This window comes from Aquarana catesbeiana, linkage group LG08, assembly GCF_042186555.1.
Source record: "Aquarana catesbeiana isolate 2022-GZ linkage group LG08, ASM4218655v1, whole genome shotgun sequence".
Classification (NCBI taxonomy): Eukaryota; Metazoa; Chordata; class Amphibia; order Anura; family Ranidae; genus Aquarana; species Aquarana catesbeiana.
In genome coordinates this window covers 50,023,751-50,042,694 of record NC_133331.1, presented here as the reverse complement: position 1 = coordinate 50,042,694, position 18,944 = coordinate 50,023,751, and the positions used below count along the sequence as shown (strand labels likewise).

At 45.7% G+C, this 18,944-nt stretch overlaps 1 protein-coding gene across 1 annotated transcript in view; it reads right to left on the bottom strand.

The window, feature by feature from the left end:
* LOC141105744 (pancreatic lipase-related protein 2-like) overlaps positions 1-18,944 on the bottom strand; it is a 165,537-nt gene that overhangs the window by 87,654 nt on the left and 58,939 nt on the right. The window contains exon 3 of the mRNA XM_073595825.1: positions 9,393-9,544. Coding sequence (XP_073451926.1) covers positions 9,393-9,544 — 152 coding nt within the window. The remainder of the gene's footprint in view (positions 1-9,392; positions 9,545-18,944) is intronic.

Sequence of the window (18,944 nt, the reverse complement as noted above, 5' to 3'; positions counted from 1 at the left end):
TCTGGTGGGCTTTATGGAAACATTGAACCAGAACAATAGAGGTACTAGACTCAACTATGAGATGAGCCAAAAGGAGATATATTTTTTGGATCTCACCATCAGAGTGCAGGAGGGCCGCTTGGTCACCTCTACGTTCCTTAAGTCCACAGATTGAAATGCATATATTTTGAGGGACAGCTGTCACCATCAGCCTTGGCTGAATCGGATTCCAAAGGGGCAGTTCCTTCAAATCAGACAGAATTGCACCAATTATGGGTTTTTGATAACCAGACTGGGGTATTAACTCAAAGATTTCTGGAGAAAGGCTATGATCTTCCTACTTTGAATACTACACTGAATCAAGTTAGAAATATCGATAGGGATCTATTGCTGAGAGCTAGAACGGAGGGATCTATTAATGAGGGTGGTAACTCAGTCATATTTTCCCTTATTACTTTGTTTTCTACACAGCATCTTGCCATTAAACGCATAATGCAAAAATATTGGCATATTCTACAAAATGACAGGATTCTTGGCCCCCTGCTTTTACCAAAACCTCAAGTTATTTATAGAGGTGTCCCTTCTTTGAAAAATAAAGTTTCACAAAATATCTTTGACCCCTCCCCCCTTCTAGACCCTCCTTCTTCCACAATCTTACTGGGTATCATAAATGTGGGAGATGCCAGGTGTGTAATCTTATTAAATGTAAACCCAAAAAAATGCTAGAATTTTTCTCTAGCGTCACTTTAAAAACATATACTGTGAGACCCATTATCACCTATAGTACTACTCCAGTGCTCGTATGGGTTACAATATGTGGGCCGTACCACTCACGCACTGAATGTCAGAGTTAATGAACATATAGCCAATATCCGAAAGGGATACAAGAATCATAGTGTCTCTTGACACTATGTTCTTGTGTATGGTAGGGAACCAGCGGGGACCCTCTTCATGGGAATAGACTATTTTGTCTCCCATTGGAGAGGGTGACTCAAAGTAAGAGAATTATCTAAGATCGAAACCAAGTGGATCTATCTTCTTAAAAGTTATACCCCACATGGGTTAAACGTTGATTGGGATGTGAATTGTTTTTTAGATAATTCTTAAACCTGCATTTATATTATTTTTTATTCCTGTTTTAATCAATTTTGTTATTGTTATTGTATTCTCCAGTTTTTGTATTAATGATATCTGTATTATGGTACTGAGAGAGCCTGATTTCACTTCCTAAATAAGGTTTTTAGATACATTTGCGCTATAGGGTGGTAACTATGTAACCGGATTTGGCCGAATTCTTTCAACTGGGGCCTCTTGTCCATCTCTTCTGTCCTAGCAGGACGCAAGGGCAAAACGTGCAATGTCTCTTGATTGCGGTGATGAGGCTTGGCTTGCGTGCTGGACCGCACAAGTTGGGAAGTGAGAAGAAGGCTTGGTCAGTTGTAATGGTTATATATAGCGATGACGGGATGTAACACTCATGCCCCGGAAGAAGTCTTCTAGTGACAAAACTGGTCAGGCGGAGTTACAAATCCACGTCATCACATTTACCTGGAAATGCTAGCGATCGTCATTTTGTATACTGGATTTGATTCATGCTGATTTTTATCTTGGTACGGTTGGTATGTCTATGGACGGTCTAGAGCTCCCATTACCTTCTCTTTGCTGGATATAATAGTGGATTGGGAAAAATGAGATACATGATCTTACTTTGACCCCCCGTAATATGGGTCTATGCTCTCTGGTAAGAGCACATCTACTGTATATATGTGGTGGTGGTGAATTCACAAGGTGGAGGGATTTTGGAACACAAGAAATATTTCACCTGTTTCACTATTTTTGGGACTCTTCGTTTGTGTCATGAAATTGACACTTGATTATTTTGACTTTAGACACAGTTTATTTATGAATCTTCTCTTGTGAAAATATCTCACATTAGTGGTGCAGCTTTCATTTTAATTTTGATTTATTATATCATAAGTGCAGTTTAATTTTGTTATTATTTGCGTCCATGGACGTCCTCCTGAGCAAGCGCTGTCTGCAACCGAGTCTATGAGACTCGGCTTATCACAGATCAGAGTAAGGGATCGATCTCAGCCCCTTACCACGTGATCAGCTGTCAGCCAATGACGGCTGATCACATGATGTAAACAGAAGATCGGCAATCTGTATTTTTTTTCCCTCACGCAGTCAGCGCCTATCAGTCCCCATCAGTGCCACCTATCAGTGCCCATCAGTGCCACCTCATCAGTGCACATCAGTGAAGGAGAAATATTACCTGTTTTCAAAATTTTAGAACAAACTATGAAACAGTTTTTTTTTTCCAAAATTTTTCGGTTCTTTTGCATTTTATTTAGAAAAAAATTAAAAACCCAGCAGCAATTAAATACCACCAAAAGAAAGCTCTATTTGTGTGAAAAAAATTATAAAGATTTCATTTGGGTACATCGTAGCATGACCGCGCAATTGTCATTCAAAGAGTGACAGTGCTGAAAGCTGAACGTTGGTCTGGGCAGGAAGGGGGTTTAAGTCCCCAGTAAGCAAGTGGTTAAATAAATGACTTGTTAAAAACCGCCAACTGTTTATCTTTGTTTTTGACACTTTTTTTTTGGTGAATGAGTAGGGGTGCAATTGTTAAAGGGAGCTTCCAGATTCCCATAAGCCCCCTGTCCCCAGGGTTGTCAGGAAGAGGCCCTTGTCCCCATCTTTCTTTACAAATGTAATTTTTGCTCCAGCATTTTCTATACAGATGTGCCACTTTACAGGCAGACTAAGGGGACCCGGGCACTATATTTAACCACTTGAGCCCCGGACCATTATGCTGCCTAAGGACCAGAGGTCTTTTTCCAATTTGGCACTGCGTCGCTTTAACTGCTAATTGCGCGGTTATGCAATGCTGTACCCAAACGAAATTTGCGTCCTTTTCTTCCCACAAATAGAGCTTTCTTTTGATGGTATTTGATCACTTCTGCAGTTTTTATTTTTTGCGCTATAAACGGAAAAAGACCGAAAATTTTGAAAAAAAATGATATTTTCTACTTTTTGTTATAAAAAAAATCCAATAAACTCAATTTTAGTCATACATTTAGGCCAAAATGTATTCGGCCACATGTCTTTGGTAAAAAAAATGTCAATAAGCGTATATTTATTGGTTTGCGCAAAAGTTATAGCGTCTACAAACTAGGGTACATTTTCTGGAATTTACACAGCTTTTAGTTTATGACTGCCTATGTCATTTCTTGAGGTGCTAAAATGGCAGGGCAGTACAAAACCCCCCCAAATGACCCCATTTTGGAAAGTAGACACCCCAAGGAAATTGCTGATAGGCATGTTGAACCCATTGAATATTTATTTTTTTTGTCCCAAGTGATTGAATAATGACAAAAAAAAAAAAAAAAAAAAATATTTACAAAAAGTTGTCACTAAATGATATATTGCTCACACAGGCCATGGGCCTATGTGGAATTGCACCCCAAAATATATTCAGCTACTTCTCCTGAGTACGGGGATACCACATGTGTGGGACTTTTTGGGAGCCTAGCCGCGTATGGGACCCCGAAAACCAATCACCGCCTTCAGGATTTCTAAGGGTGTAACTTTTTGATTTCACTCTTCACTGCCTATCACAGTTTCGGAGGCCATGGAATGCCCAGGTGGCACAACCCCCCCCCAAATGACCCCATTTTGGAAAGTAGACACCCCAAGCTATTTGCTGAGAGGCATATTGAGTCCATGGAATATTTTATATTTTGACACAAGTTGCGGGAAAGTGACACTTTTTTTTTTTTTTTTTTTTTTTTTTGCACAAAGTTGCCACTAAATGATATATTGCTCACACAGGCCATGGGCCTATGTGGAATTGCACCCCAAAATACATTTAGCTGCTTCTCCTGAGTATGGGGATACCACATGTGTGGGACTTTTTGGGAGCCTAGCCGCGTACGGGGCCCCGAAAACCAATCACCGCCTTCAGCGTTTTTAAGGGCGTGAATTTTTGATTTTACTCTTCACTGCCTAACACCGTTTCGGAGGCCATGGAATGCCCAGGTGGCACAAACCCCCCCCAAATGACCCCATTTTGGAAAGTAGACACCCCAAGCTATTTGCTGAGAGGCATGGTGAGTATTTTGCAGCTCTCATTTGTTTTTGAAAATGAAGAAAGACAAGAAAAAACTTTTTTTTTTTTTCTTTTTTCAAATTTCAAAACTTTGTGACAAAAAGTGAGGTCTGCAAAATACTCACTATACCTCTCAGCAAATAGCTTGGGGTGTCTACTTTCCAAAATGGGGTCATTTGGGGGGGTTTTGTGCCACCTGGGCATTCCATGGCCTCCGAAACTGTGATAGGCAGTGAAGAGTGAAATCAAAAATTCACGCCCCTTAGAAAGCCTGAAGGCAGTGCTTGGTTTTCGGGGTCCCGTACACGGCTAGGCTCCCAAAAAGTCTCACACATATGGTATCCCCGTACTCAGGAGAAGCAGCAGAATGTATTTTGGGGTGTAATTTCACATATTCCCATGGCATGTTTGAGCAATATATCATTTAGTGACAACTTTGTGCAAAAAAAAAAAAAAAAAAAAAAAAATTTGTCTCTTTCCCGCAACTTGTGTCGCAATATAAAATATTCCATGGACTCGACATGCCTCTCAGCAAATAGCTTGGGGTGTCTACTTTCCAAAATGGGGTCATTTGGGGGGGTTTTGAACTGTCCTGGCATTTTATGCACAACATTTAGAAGCTTATGTCACACATCACCCACTCTTCTAACCACTTGAAGACAAAGCCCTTTCTGACACTTATTTTTTACATGAAAAAGTTTTTTTTTTTTTGCAAGAAAATTACTTTGAACCCCCAAACATTATATATTTTTTTAAAGCAAATGCCCTACAGATTAAAATGGTGGGTGTTTCATTTTTTTTTTTCACACAGTATTTGCGCAGCGATTTTTCAAACGCATTTTTTGGGGAAAAAACACACTTTTTTAAATTTTAATGCACTAAAACACACTATATTGCCCAAATGTTTGATGAAATAAAAAAGATGATCTTAGACCGAGTACATGGATACCAAACATGACATGCTTTACAATTGCGCACAAACGTGCAGTGGCAACAAAATAAATACATTTTTAAAAGCCTTTAAAAGCCTTTACAGGTTACCACTTTAGATCTACAGAGGAGGTCTACTGCAAAAATTACTGCCCTCGATCTGACCTTCGCGGCGATACCTCACATGCATGGTGCAATTGCTGTTTACGTTTGACGACAGACCGCCGCTTGCGTTCGCCTTAGCGCAAGAGCAGGGGGCGACAGGGGTGCTTTTTTTTTTTTTTTTTTTTTTCTTTATTATTTTTTTGCTTTTTTATCTTATTTTTAAACTGTTCCTTTCATTTTTTTTTTTTTTAAATCATTTTTATTGTTATCTCGGGGAATGTAAATATCCCCTATGATAGCAATAGGTAGTGACAGGTACTCTTTTTTGAAAAAATTGGGGTCTATTAGACCCTAGATCTCTCCTCTGCCCTCAAAGCATCTGACCACACCAAGATCAGTGTGATAAAATGCTTCCCCAATTTCCCAATGGCGCTATTTACATCCGGCGAAATCTAAGTCATAAAATGCTCGTAGCTTCCGGTTTCTTAGGCCATAGAGATGTTTGGAGCCACTCTTGTCTCTGATCAGCTCTATGGTCAGCTGGCTGAATCACCGGCTGCATTCTCAGGTTCCCTGTTGAGACAGGAGAGCCAGAGAAAAACACGGAAGACGGTGGGGGGGGGGGGCATTCCCTCCCACGGCTTGTAAAGGCAGTCTAGAGGCTAATTAGCCGCTAGGATTGCTTTTACATGAAAGCCGACCGCTGGCTGAAAAGAATGATACCAAGATGATACCTAAACCTGCAGGCATCATTCTGGTATAACCACTCAAAGTTGTGAATGGCGTACCTGAAGACAAAAAAATGGTTAACAATAAAGCACAGTAAACAATAAAGTATAAATAATTACATACCTGAAAAACAAACATGATAAAACATAATAACAATAACAATAACAATAAAACATTGCAGAATAGAATACAGTAAAAAAAGAGCAGAACAATAGAGAGAGAGAATAGAGAGAGAGAGAACAATAAAACGACAACTATTTTTTTTTATTTTATATATATTTTTTTTTTTTTTACACTTTTTTTGTAACTAACTTTTATAACTGTAACCGGTTCCAGGTTCGGGTCTCTCAAAATGCGATGGCATCTTGGGAGACCCTGTGAAAGTGTGCCTAGTCTGTGCAATGCTGTACCCTACGCTAATACTCAACTAGTGTATGGTAGCGTTCAAAACATTCACCAATGCAAAGACCAGGATTGTCAGGACAGGAGGGACAATAATAGCGGGTGTCACGCCTATATCCGCGTTTGCTGCAGACACAACATCTTTTTGGGGGGGGTTCGTTGGGTAGGGGTACTCGGGAGCACATAAAAATGCCTCTCATGCAGCCGACTGCATTTCGTTGGGGGATGTGAATGGGGGAAGTACGGGCGCTGCAGAAGTGGTGGGTTCCCAATTAGGATTGGCGAATGCAGCAGGAAGGGCACTATGGGCACGACGGGCCTGTGTTTGTCTTCTTGGTGGCAGCGGGACACTACTTGTGCTTGTCACCTCACCAGCTTGAACTGCACTTATGGGACTCGCCACGTCACCAAGTGTTACTGCAGTGCTGGTTTGACTACGACCGGGGTGTACTAGGCCGCTGGTGCTTGCCAGTTCAATAAAAAGCTTCCAAAAAAACTGTTAGCGATCGCAGGGATCAGGCCTGACTCTGCGAACGCTGCAGTTATGCGTTTAGTGTTTTGTAAGTGACAGTGATCGATCGATACTGCACTTGGGTGGGCTGGACTGGGCCGGGCGGAGGGGCAAAACGCAGGTGCTAGCAGGTATCTGGGCTGATCCCGCTAACACTGCGTTTTTGGGAACCCTAAACTGCTGGGGACGCTAGTATAGATCTGATCTGATCGGATCAGATATTGATCCGTTCAGATACTATACCACTAAAGGAGGCGTATGCTGCGTGCGTGGGTGTTAGTGGTACTGGCGCTAACCTGACGCTGCCTGGGGCCGGTGCTTGCTAGTTCACCAAAATGCTACCAAAAAAACTGTTAGCGATCGCAGGGATCAGGCCTGACTCTGCGAACGCTGCAGTTATGCGTTTAGTGCCTTGTAAGTGTCAGTGATCGATCGATACTGCACTTGGGTGGGCTGGGCTGGGCCGGGCGGAGGGGCACAACGCAGGTGCTAGCAGGTATCTGGGCTGATCCCACTAACACTGCGTTTTTGGGAACCCTAAACTGCTGGGGACGCTAGTATAGATCTGATCGGATCAGATATTGATCCGATCAGATACTATACCACTAAGGGAGGTGTACGGTGCGTGCGTGGGTGTTAGCGGTACTGGCGCTAACCTGACGCTGCCTGGTGCTTGCTTGCCAGTTCACCAAAATGCTACCAAAAAAACTGTTAGCGATCGCAGGGATCAGGCCTGACTCTGTGAACGCTGCAGTTATGCGTTTAGTGTTTTGTAAGTGACAGTGATCGATCGATACTGCACTTGGGTGGGCTGGGCGGAGGGGCAAAACGCAGGTGCTAGCGGGTATCTGGGCTGATCCCGCTAACACTGTGTTTTTGGGAACCCTAAACTGCTGGGGACGCTAGTATAGATCTGATCAGATCAGATATTGATCCGTTCAGATACTATACCACTAAGGGAGGCGCATGCTGCGTGCGTGGGTGTTAGCGGTACTGGCGCTAATCTGACGCTGCCTGGGGCGACGCATATCACCGCCGGGCGATCAGGGGGCTAAACCTTTATTAGGTAATAAACGGCGGGTGCCCTGACACTATAAAAAATAAACGAACTAACCTGCGTCACCCGTAACGGTTATACGGTGATCAGTGGTGAAAGGGTTAACTAGGGGGCAATCAAGGGGTTAAAACATTTATTAGGTAGTATATGGGGGTCCCTGTCACTATAAAACGCTGACGGCGAACCTAAATATTTACCTCACTAACTAGCGTCACCAGCGACACTAATACAGCGATCAGAAAAATGATCGCTTAGCGACACTGGTGACAGGGGGTGATCAAGGGGTTAAAACTTTATTAGGGGGGGTTAGGGGGGTACCCTAGACCTAAAGGGGGGTAATACTCACTGTCCCAACACTGTAACTGTCACAAACTGACACTATGCAGTAATCAGAAAAAAAAAAAAAAAAAAAAAAAAAAAACCTGCTGGTGTCAGTTTGTGACAGGGGGGGGGGGGGTGATTGGGGGGGGATCGGGGGGCGATCGGGGGGGGGATCGGGGTGTTTTGTATGCCTGGCATGTTCTACTGTGTTGTGTAGTGTGTTTTCACTCACATTGATGTCTTCTCCCCTCGGCGCTGGAACGGAAAATACCGAGCCGAGGGGAGATGACATCATTTCCTTTGCTGCTGTTTAGCATACAGCAGCAAAGGAGTGTTCCCATTGGCCGGCGGCGATCGCGAGGGGGGGGCCACGAACGGATGGCCTCCCCCTCATCTCGGATCGCCGGGGAACAGAACGGGACCGCTTCGGGCACCGGGGGGGGGTCCGATCGGACCCCCCACCCGCGAGAGGCAAATCACGTACATGTACGTGATTTTGCCTGCCCGTGCCGCCTTGCCGACGTAAATCGGCGTTAGGCGGTCCTTAAGTGGTTAAAGGAATTTTTCATTTTTATTGTTTCATTCAAAGTGGGTGGTTCCTACTTTAAGTGAAATAATAAAAATGAAAAATTCCTTCCCGCAGACCCCCACAACCACAGCCCATGGTTGTGGGGAAGAGACCCTTATCCCCATCTGCCCAAAAGTGATGCTCACTCACCCCCCTCCCTTCTCCTGTCCTGCCGGACTGCATGCTGCTCAGATAAGGATCTGGTATGGATTCAGTTTTTTTTTTTTTAATATTGGCGTGGGGTTCCTCTTAGAATCCATACCAGACCAGAAGGGCCTGGTATGAATTGGGGGGGGGACCTCACGCTGTTTTTCCGGTGGATTTCCTTTTACCTGTCAGGGCCAGGAAATGAAGGAACATTTTACCTCTGGGAAGCAGAGGAAAAAAAATGACAGGTTTTAACCATTACCTGCTTTATTGAACAATAGAAAAAGAAGGTTTTGACAATAGATACACTTTAAATGCCCCCAGAATCCTTCACAAGTGTTTTTAGGCCCAAGCTGTGGGAGGTCATCAAATGACCAAACTCCACTGTCATGCTGGACAGCTGAATTAAAGTCACAGGGACCTTATACAAACATATTTCTTTCTAGATATATACTGCCTTGCTGATTGTTTTTAAAGGATAGCAATTTTACAGGTTCAGTTTTCTTTAAGCACAAACATTAGATCTTACCTGGTAGCTATTGAGGTTGTCCCGGGTGTAGAGCAGGAATCGAGTATTTATCTTCTCCGGAGACCAGGGTAAGCGGGGGATGAGTCTCTGCAGAGTCCATGACCAGGGATATTTATCGGAGAAACATCCAAGACGATCGTAACACACTTCAGCTAAGAAAAGGGGAAGAATATGAAAAATCTACAATACATATGATATATCCATCTCTATGGGAAATTTTTGAGTATAGCCTCAAGTAACAAAGCCTAAACCTAGGCATAAAAAACCATCATCCATCATCCAAAAATGATATAGGAGGAAAGGAAAGGGATGGGAGCGTGAGGACAGTTGCTGAAACTGACTAGACATATACTCCAACCCACAAGTTTTTGTGGTGGACTATCTCGGTACTGATACACAGAAAAATAAATCTTGGATAAAAATTCAATCATTTATTACATATAAAAAGAGATACATAGATCACATTAAAAAGTTTCAAAAAACAGTATACAAATACTCAGAGGTTTCCCCAAGAGATATCTGTGGATGGAATTTTTCTCTAGATTAACCAGTCCTCTACTAGTTTCACGGTACATAGACCGCTTCTTCAGGAGGAATAATCAATAAAAAAAATAATCAAATAAAACACAAGAACGCATAATCAAAAAATGACAGAAACATAATATATTCAGATAGGGCTCAGCGGTAATGTTGAGAAGTTGCTTAACCAACACGTTAATTGCCAGGTACAAAGCCCAATCGTTCAAAAGGCTCCTCCAGCGACAGACAAGGGGGATTATGCAGAATTGAATCTAAATAGGAGTAGGAATACATATATACAGAACGGTTGGTAAAGTATTCTCCATAAGGGGATTGTATAGTGCACCGGGAGGGGAAGGAGGTGGGGGGGAGAAAAGGGAAAGGTGGGGAAAGAAAGGAGGTGGGGAGAAAAAGGGGAGGAGAGAAAGATAAAAAGAGGCAGAAAAGGGGGGAGTTGTAAAGAAGGGGGGGGGGGGAAAAGGAAGGGAAGCCTGGGGGGGGATAAAGAAGGGGGAGAGAGAGAGGGGGGGGAGGTGTTGGAGCGTAGGGTAGGTTAGTTGTTGGGTGAGGATGTGAAGGGGGGAGGGGGAAGATGGGGGTGAGGGAAATGGGTGGTGAGGGAGAGGAAGTGCATATATACCTAATGGTTAGAAAATCATAACCTACCTGGTTAGCCTCGCTGACGAAGTCCCCAGTGACGTAACGCCACGTACGGGGGTAGAGCATTACCGCTGTCATCACCCGCAGCTATCTCAAGCTAACAGCTGTCCTGTCACGGACAGATAGTATCTATTTGAAAGTCTCATCATTTCATGTTACCTAGCGCCGCTGAGCGCTCCTATTCTTGTGCTTAAATAAACTTTGGAAACATATTGCAAACGGACTGCCCTTAGATCTCTTTTCTATCCCTTTTATTGGGAATTATTGCCGCTTATCCTGGGTAGGGATGAGCCGAACACCCCCCGGTTCGGTTCGCACCAGAACCCGCGAACGGACCGAAAGTTCGCACGAACGTTAGAACCCCATTGACGTCTATGGGACTCGAACGTTCGAAATCAAAAGTGCTCATTTTAAAGGCTAATTTGCATGGTATTGTCCTAAAAAGGGTTTGGGGACCCGGGTCCTACCCCAGGGGACATGTATCAATGCAAAAAAAACTTTTAAAAACGGCCGTTTTTTCGGGAGCAGTGATTTTAATGATGCTTAAAGTAAAAAAAAAAAAGTGAAATATTCCTTTAAATATCGTACCTGGGGGGTGTCTATAGTATGCCTGTAAAGTGACGCGTGTTTCCCATGTTTAGAACAGTCCCTGCACCAAATGTCATTTTTAAAGGAAAAAATCTCATTTAAAACTGCTTGCAGGTTTAATGTCATGTCGGGTCATGGCAATATGGATGAAAATCAGTGAGACAAACGGCATGGGTACCCCCCAGTCCATTACCAGTCCCTTTGGGTCTTGTATGGATATTAAGGGGAACCCCGCACCCAAATTAAAATAAGGAAAGGTGTGGGGCCACCAGGCCCTATATACTCTGAACAGCAGTATACAGGCGGTGCAAACAAGACAGGGACTGTAGGTTTGTTGTTAAGTAGAATCTGTTTGTAATTTTGAACATTTTTAACGTGTTTAGCTCCAGCCAAAAAATCTTTTCTAAGCTTTTTGGAAAACATAGGGAAGGGTTATCACCCCTGTGACATTTGTTTTGCTGTCTTTCCTCCTCTTCAGAAGATTTCACCTCACTTTTTTGTCCCAATGAAAAATGTTTTTTGAAAATTTGGGTTTTTTTGTGGAACAAGGATTGGAAAGCATCAGTGGAAAGGAGAACTTGTTTTCCCATATTAACTCTTACAGGAGAGAATTTCCCTTCCTAGGGGTAGATTTCATCTCACTTCCTGTTGTCTCCTTCCGTTTGCAAGTAGGAGTCGTTTGTAAGTTAGATGTTTGAAAGTAGGGTCCTGCCCTATATACTCAGCAGAAATTTGGGCCTTAGGTGTTGCTGTGGCCACAACACTGTAAGCCCTCACAGGGCCCTGCTGTGAAATATTAGATCAAGAATTGTAATTACATGCCCCTGTTGAACAGGAGCTGAAAAATTAGGCCTTAGGCACTGGTGCTGGTGCCACAACACTGCAACCCCTCACAGACACTCTAGTTGGAACGCAGGAACGAGCCCTGCTGCAAATTATTGCTTCAAAAATTGTAATTACACGCCCCTGTTAGACAGGGGCAGAAAAATTGGGCCTTAGGCACTGGTGCTGGTGCCACAACACTGCAACCCCTCACAGACACTCTAGTTGGAACGCAGGAACGAGCCCTGCTGCAAAGTATTGCATCAAAAATTGTAATTACACGCCCCTGTTAGACAGGGGCAGAAAAATTGGGCCTTAGGCACTGGTGCTGGTGCCACAACACTGCAACCCCTCACAGACACTCTAGTTGGAATGCAGGAACGAGCCCTGCTGCAAAGTATTACATCAAAAATTGTAATTACACGCCCCTGTTAAACAGGGGCTGAAAAATTGTGCCTTAGGCACTGGTGGTGGCGCCCAGAACCAAAAATGTTCTTACAAGCTATCAGCGTGATGATTGAGGAGGAAGAGGATAATTACTCAGGGATAGTCACTCAGCATCAGCATAGGCAGTCTTTGAAGGGATCTGAGATTTCAAAAAAAATTATTCGGTTACATCAGCATCAGGTGCTTGGTAGCTGGTGGTGATCCAAGACTCATTCATTTTTATGAAGGTCAGCCGATCGACCGAGTCGGTGGACAGACGCACCTTGTGATCGGTTACCACGCCTCCAGCAGCACTGAATGTGCGTTCCGAAAGAACGCTGGATGCAGGACAGGCCAGTAGCTCAATTGCATACTGTGCAAGCTCTGGCCAGTGATCCATCCTCAAGACCCAGTAACCCAGAGGATTTTCGGTGGGAAAGGTGTCCAAGTCTGATCTTGCCCCTAGGTATTCCTGCACCATGTAAAACAGACGCTGGCGATGGTTGCTGGAACCGATCATACCTTGGGGCTGCGGACCAAAAAATTGTCTGAACGCATCGGTCAGACGGCCACCTTCTCCACCGCTCCTTCTTTGACTGACCGAAGCCTCAGCAACACGTTGTCCAGAAACAGGAGTTTGTAACCTCCCAGTCTCTGGGAACGCGTTGCACAGACCTTTCTGCAAGGCCTCCCGAAGATGTTTCATCCTCTGCTCCCTCTGCGATGGCAAGATAAGGTCCGCAACCTTACCCTTGTAACGTGGATCAAGGAGGGTTGCCAGCCAGTATTGGTCCTTCTCCTTGATACCACGAATACGAGGATCCTTACGCAGGCTTTGCAGGATCAGGGAGGCCATGCAGCGTAGGTTTGCTGAGGCATTCGGTCCGGAGTCCTCTGGGTCACTAAGAACGACATGGTCCGCAGCCACCTCCTCCCAGCCACGTACAAGTCCATGTGTTTCTTGGGACTGATCCCTTAAAGACTGCTGCTGATGCTGAGTGCCAGGCTCCACCTCCATACTGACACAATCTTCCTCCTCCTCCTCTTCCTCCTCGTCCTCTTCCTGTGTGATCGGCGGGCACGCAGGAACACTGTCTGGATAAAGGGGGCCTTGAGAGCTAAGGAAGTCCTCCTCTTCCTGCCTCTGTTCTGCCTCAAGTGCCCTGTCCATTATTCCACGCAGCGTGTGCTCCAACAGGTGGACAAGGGGGACAGTGTCACTGATGCATGCACTGTCACTGCTCACCATCCTCGTGGCCTCCTCGAATGGTGACAGGACAGTGCATGCATCCCTGATCATGGCCCACTGGCGTGGGGAAAAAAAACCAAGCTCCCCTGACCCTGTCCTGGTGCCATAGTCGCACAGGTACTCATTGATGGCCCTCTGCTGCGTGTGCAGCCGCTGCAGCATGGCCAACGTTGAGTTCCACCTGGTGGGCATGTCACAGATTAGGCGGTTCTTGGGCAGGTTAAACTCCTTTTGGAGGTCCGTCAGCCGAGCACTGGCATTATATGACCGGCGGAAATGCACACAGACTTTCCTGGCCTGCCTCAGGACATCCTGTAAGCCCGGGTACCTGCCCAAGAACCGCTGCACCACCAAGTTAAGGACGTGAGCCAAACAGGGCACATGGGTCATTTGTCCCTGTCGGAGGGCAGAGAGGAGGTTGGTGCCATTGTCGCAAACCACCATTCCTGCCTTAAGTTGGCGTGGCGTCAACCACCTCTGAACCTGCCCCTGCAGAGCTGACAGAACCTCTGCCCCAGTGTGGCTCCTGTCCCCCAAGCACACCAGCTCAAGCACCGCATGGCATCTTTTGGCCTGCGTACTTGCGTAGCCCCTTGAACGCCTACGGAGCACCGCTGGTTCCGAGGAAGAGGCCATGGAGGAAGAAGAAGAGGAGGGGGTGGAGGAGAGAGGTGTGTCACAATCAGCATTTTGGAGGCGTGGTGGCAGAACAACCTCCAACACTACTGCACCTTGTCCTGCATCCTTCCCAGCTGCCAGCAGAGTCACCCAATGCGCCGTGAAACTTAGGTAACGTCCCTGTCCATGCCTGCTGGACCATGAGTCAGCGGTAATATGCACCTTACCGCTGACCGCCCTGTCCAGCGAGGCATGGACATTGCCTTCCACATGCCGGTAGAGAGCCGGAATCGCCTTCCGTGAGAAAAAGTGGCGTTTGGGTACCTGCCACTGAGGAACCGCACATTCCACAAACTCACGGAAGGGGGCAGAGTCTACCAACTGAAAAGGCAGCAGTTGAAGTGCTAGCAATTTTGCCAAGCTAGCATTCAACCGCTGGGCATGTGGATGGCTGGGAGCAAACTTCTTTCGGCGGTGCAGCAGCTGGGGCAGGGAAATTTGCCTGGTACAATCTGACGTCGGTGTACCAAAAGCAGATTGCCCACAAGTACTTGGCTGTGACACACCTAATTCTACACCTTCATTCCTCTCACTGCAGGTCTCAGAGAGGACTGAAGGTCTAGTGGGGTTGGAAATCTCAGCTGATGAGGAGCAAGGAGAGATCCTCTTTGTTCTTTGGTGTGGGTCTTTTAGATACGCTTGCCAACGAACTGCATGGCAGGTCAACATATGTCTGGTCAAGCATGTGGTACCCAAGCGGGAGATATTTTGGCCACGCGAGATACGCTTGAGACATATGTTGCAAATAGCAGCGGTGCGATCTGATGCACTCGTCTCAAAAAAGGCCCACACCAAAGAACTTTTTGAATAACGCGCAGAGACTGCAGCGCCCTGCACATGTGGAGCTTTGGGGTGTGATGCAGTCAATGTGCTGCCCTTAGGCTGGCCCCTGGAGGGCATCCTGCCTCGTTGGTGATGTGCTGCCGCCTCCTCCTCCTCCTCCTCCTCCTCCTCCTCCTCCTCCTCCTCCTCTCTCCTATCAGGCACCCACGTTGAGTCAGTGACCTCATCATCCCCTCCCTCCTCATCACTGGAGCAAACCTGGCAGTATGCTGCAGCAGGGGGAGCATGACTGCCAGATTGCTGTCCTTCTTGGGCACCCCCTCTGTCCGCGCTCATGTTACTGCCTTCATCGAGCTCAGTATCGTCATCAGAGCCTTCCAAACGCTGGGCATCCTCCTGGAGCATGTACCCAACACTGTGGTCAAACAGTTCGAGGGAATCCTCATGAGGACATGGTGGAGCTAGGGAAGGAGTCACTGATGACATTGAGCTGAGGGAAGAGGCCGCTGCTTTGCCAGACAAAGCACCCTGGGCATGGGTGAGAGAGGATGAGGAGGATGAGGACGGCTTGGTCATCCACTCGACCAAGTCTTCCGCATGTTGCGGCTCAACATGGCCAGCTGCCGAAAAAAAGGCCAAGCGTGTCCCATGGCCACGTGCTGATGAGGATGCACCGTCTCCACGACCAGCACTAGACACAGAGCCTGCTTGCCCTCTCTTATTGGCTTGTGACTGTCTGCCTCTCCTTCTTGGCCTTCCAGACATACTAATGGCCTGTAGCTGCACTAAGCTGGGATAGAACACCTGTAATTTTCTTCAAGTAGCTTTATATACTGTAACCAGACAAGCCTGCCTGTCAGTAGGAAGATAACAGGAACGGATCTAGCTGAACACTGTGAGCAGGACGCACTGTACTAAATGTAAATAGTCTAGCTGCCTGACCGTGGTACTAATAGGATCAAATAGAACACCTGTAATTTTCTTCAGGTAGCTTTATATACTGTAACCAGACAAGCCTGCCTGTCAGTAGGAAGATAACAGGAACGGATCTAGCTGAACACTGTGAGCAGGACGCACTGTACTAAATGTAAATAGTCTAGCTGCCTGACCGTGGTACTAATAGGATCAAATAGAACACCTGTAATTTTCTTCAGGTAGCTTTATATACTGTAACCAGACAAGCCTGCCTGTCAGTAGGAAGATAACAGGAACGGATCTAGCTGTACACTGTGAGCAGGACGCACTGTACTAAATGTAAATAGTCTAGCTGCCTGACCGTGGTACTAATAGGATCAAATAGAACACCTGTAATTTTCTTCAGGTAGCTTTATATACTGTAACCAGACAAGCCTGCCTGTCAGTAGGAAGATAACAGGAACGGATCTAGCTGAACACTGTGAGCAGGACACACTGTACTAAATGTAAATAGTCTAGCTGCCTGACCGTGGTACTAATAGGATCAAATAGAACACCTGTAATTTTCTTCAGGTAGCTTTATATACTGTAACCAGACAAGCCTGCCGGTCAGTAGGAATTTAACAGGAACGGATCTAGCTGAACACTGTGAGCAGGACGCACTGCACTAAATGTAAATAGCAGGAACGGATCTAGCTGAACACTGTGAGCAGGACGCACTGCACTAAATGTAAATAGTCTAGAAGATAACAGGAACGGATCTAGCTGAACACTGTGAGCAGGACGCACTGCATTAAATGTAAATAGTCTAGATAGAAGATAACAGGAACGGATCTAGCTAAACTGAATACAGTGTATATATATATATGCAACACCTGGGATGCATATATATACACAATACACTGTAAGTGCAGCTAACTGACTGACTGTTCTGCCTAATCTATCTAACTCAAATCAAATGACACTGTCTCTCTCTCTCTCTATCTCTCAGCACACCGGAACACACACTACACAGGGCCGCCGTGCAGGCGGCCTTATATAGTGTGGGGTGTGTACTAAATGCCCTGAGCCGTAATTGGCCAAAGCCACCCTGGCTTTGGCCAATTACAGCTCTCTCTACTGACAGCGCTGTGATTGGCCAAGCATGCGGGTCATAGTGCATGCTTGGCCAATCATCAGCCAGCAATGCACTGCGATGCCGCAGTGAATTATGGGCCGTGACGCGCCACACGAATTTAGCGCGAACGGCCCATAACGTTCGCAATTCGGCGAACGATCGAACAGCCGATGTTCGAGTCGAACATGGGTTCGACTCGAACACGAAGCTCATCCCTAATCCTGGGAATAAAACAACGGATCTCACAGCCGGTTCTGGACCCTGAGAAATCGGAGCTGCCTTTCCTGCAGATGACATCCAGCAGAGCAGAGTGTGATCGATCCTTTTATGCTTCTTAGACCCCCTATAATAAGGGGTCCACCTGATCTGGTAAGGGCATCCTTATGATTTCATTTTTTATCTGCTGACAAGCCGCTGATCGGGGTTTAATCAAGAGAATTTTCTGTTTCTGATTATAAGAACTTTTTCGGTCTAATTGATAAAGATTCCATCAGTTATTCATTTAATGTTTTCTTTTTTTTTTTTTTTTGCGCTGCACTTAATTGTTTAATTAATTTCTACATGGTTAGATATCTGTAAAGCTCTATTCAAAGAATATATACAAAACTTCAGGGGGGAGAGAAAAGGGCAAAGCAGGCAGAAAGAAGGAAGGCAAGCAACGAGACCATATATAAGGTATCTCAGGTGGTGGTGGCTGGAATATGCCGTAATCCTACATCACCAGTGGATAATTGCAAGCTGAAGGTTCATTGCACATTAAGCAAGCGCCTGGTAAGGGATCCCTCTATCTGTAGCCAAGCTAAAGCCTATAGGAGTCAGACGGTCTGTAAAAGTAGAAAGAATATAGCGTCCATGCAGAAAAAGGGACAGGGAGTAAACCCATCCAGGACTGGCGGCAAAGATCCCAGTTTTACTTTCCTCCTGGTTGCCGGTCACGACCCCCCTGGAGAAAAATACCAGTGGTGCTCACCAGTGGGCCTAGGCCCACCAAATGAGCTCCCCAACCCAGAAGACGTCATCAGGTGTAGCTACCCGCACTGTGCAGGTGCGAGATAATACGCTACTGCGTAAGCACACCCCGTCTATGTCAAATGGGCTGGAAAGAGAGGGGTAGTTCCCACAAGGAAAAACATCCTCACCAGGGGAGTCACATGTCTGCCGCTGGGGAGAAAAAACAAGCAGCCAGGGAGCGACTGGCTAGGCGTGCAGGGAAAGCAACAACCCAGATGAATTTCATCAAATATACATGACATTAGTACAGAGAAAAGACACATTAATTACAAAAAACAATGAGGGGCTGAATAATCCAAAATCTATAATACAGAACTTTATTTGTAAACAAAACATTTTGGAAATTTGACTATTACTAACCTAGTTCAAGGGCAGGTATGGACGGCCAGGTAACCTGAGGTTTAGTAGGCCAGTGGGGAATTGCTGCAATAATTGACAGGGGTACACAAAGGAAACCCACGGGATAAGGGTGACTTGGATAGGATAGGACAAGAAAGATAAGAAGGGGGGGAGGGGAATGGGGAGGAAAGGGATAGAGTAGAAAGGAGGGGGGAGAAAGGGGGAAAAAATTGCAAAAACCTACAAGAGCAGTTTATTAGATATCATCTCGTTGAGGCCTGGAGGGGTGGTAGCATTGAGACGTTCGATCCACAGAGTTTCTCTCTGTAAAATCGTCCTATCCCAATCACCCGCTATAGGGCTCTGTTAGACTACTTCAAGAACCAAAAATTTGACAGCCATAACATCAAAGCAGTGGTGCAGTCCAATGTGTCGGCCTATCGTG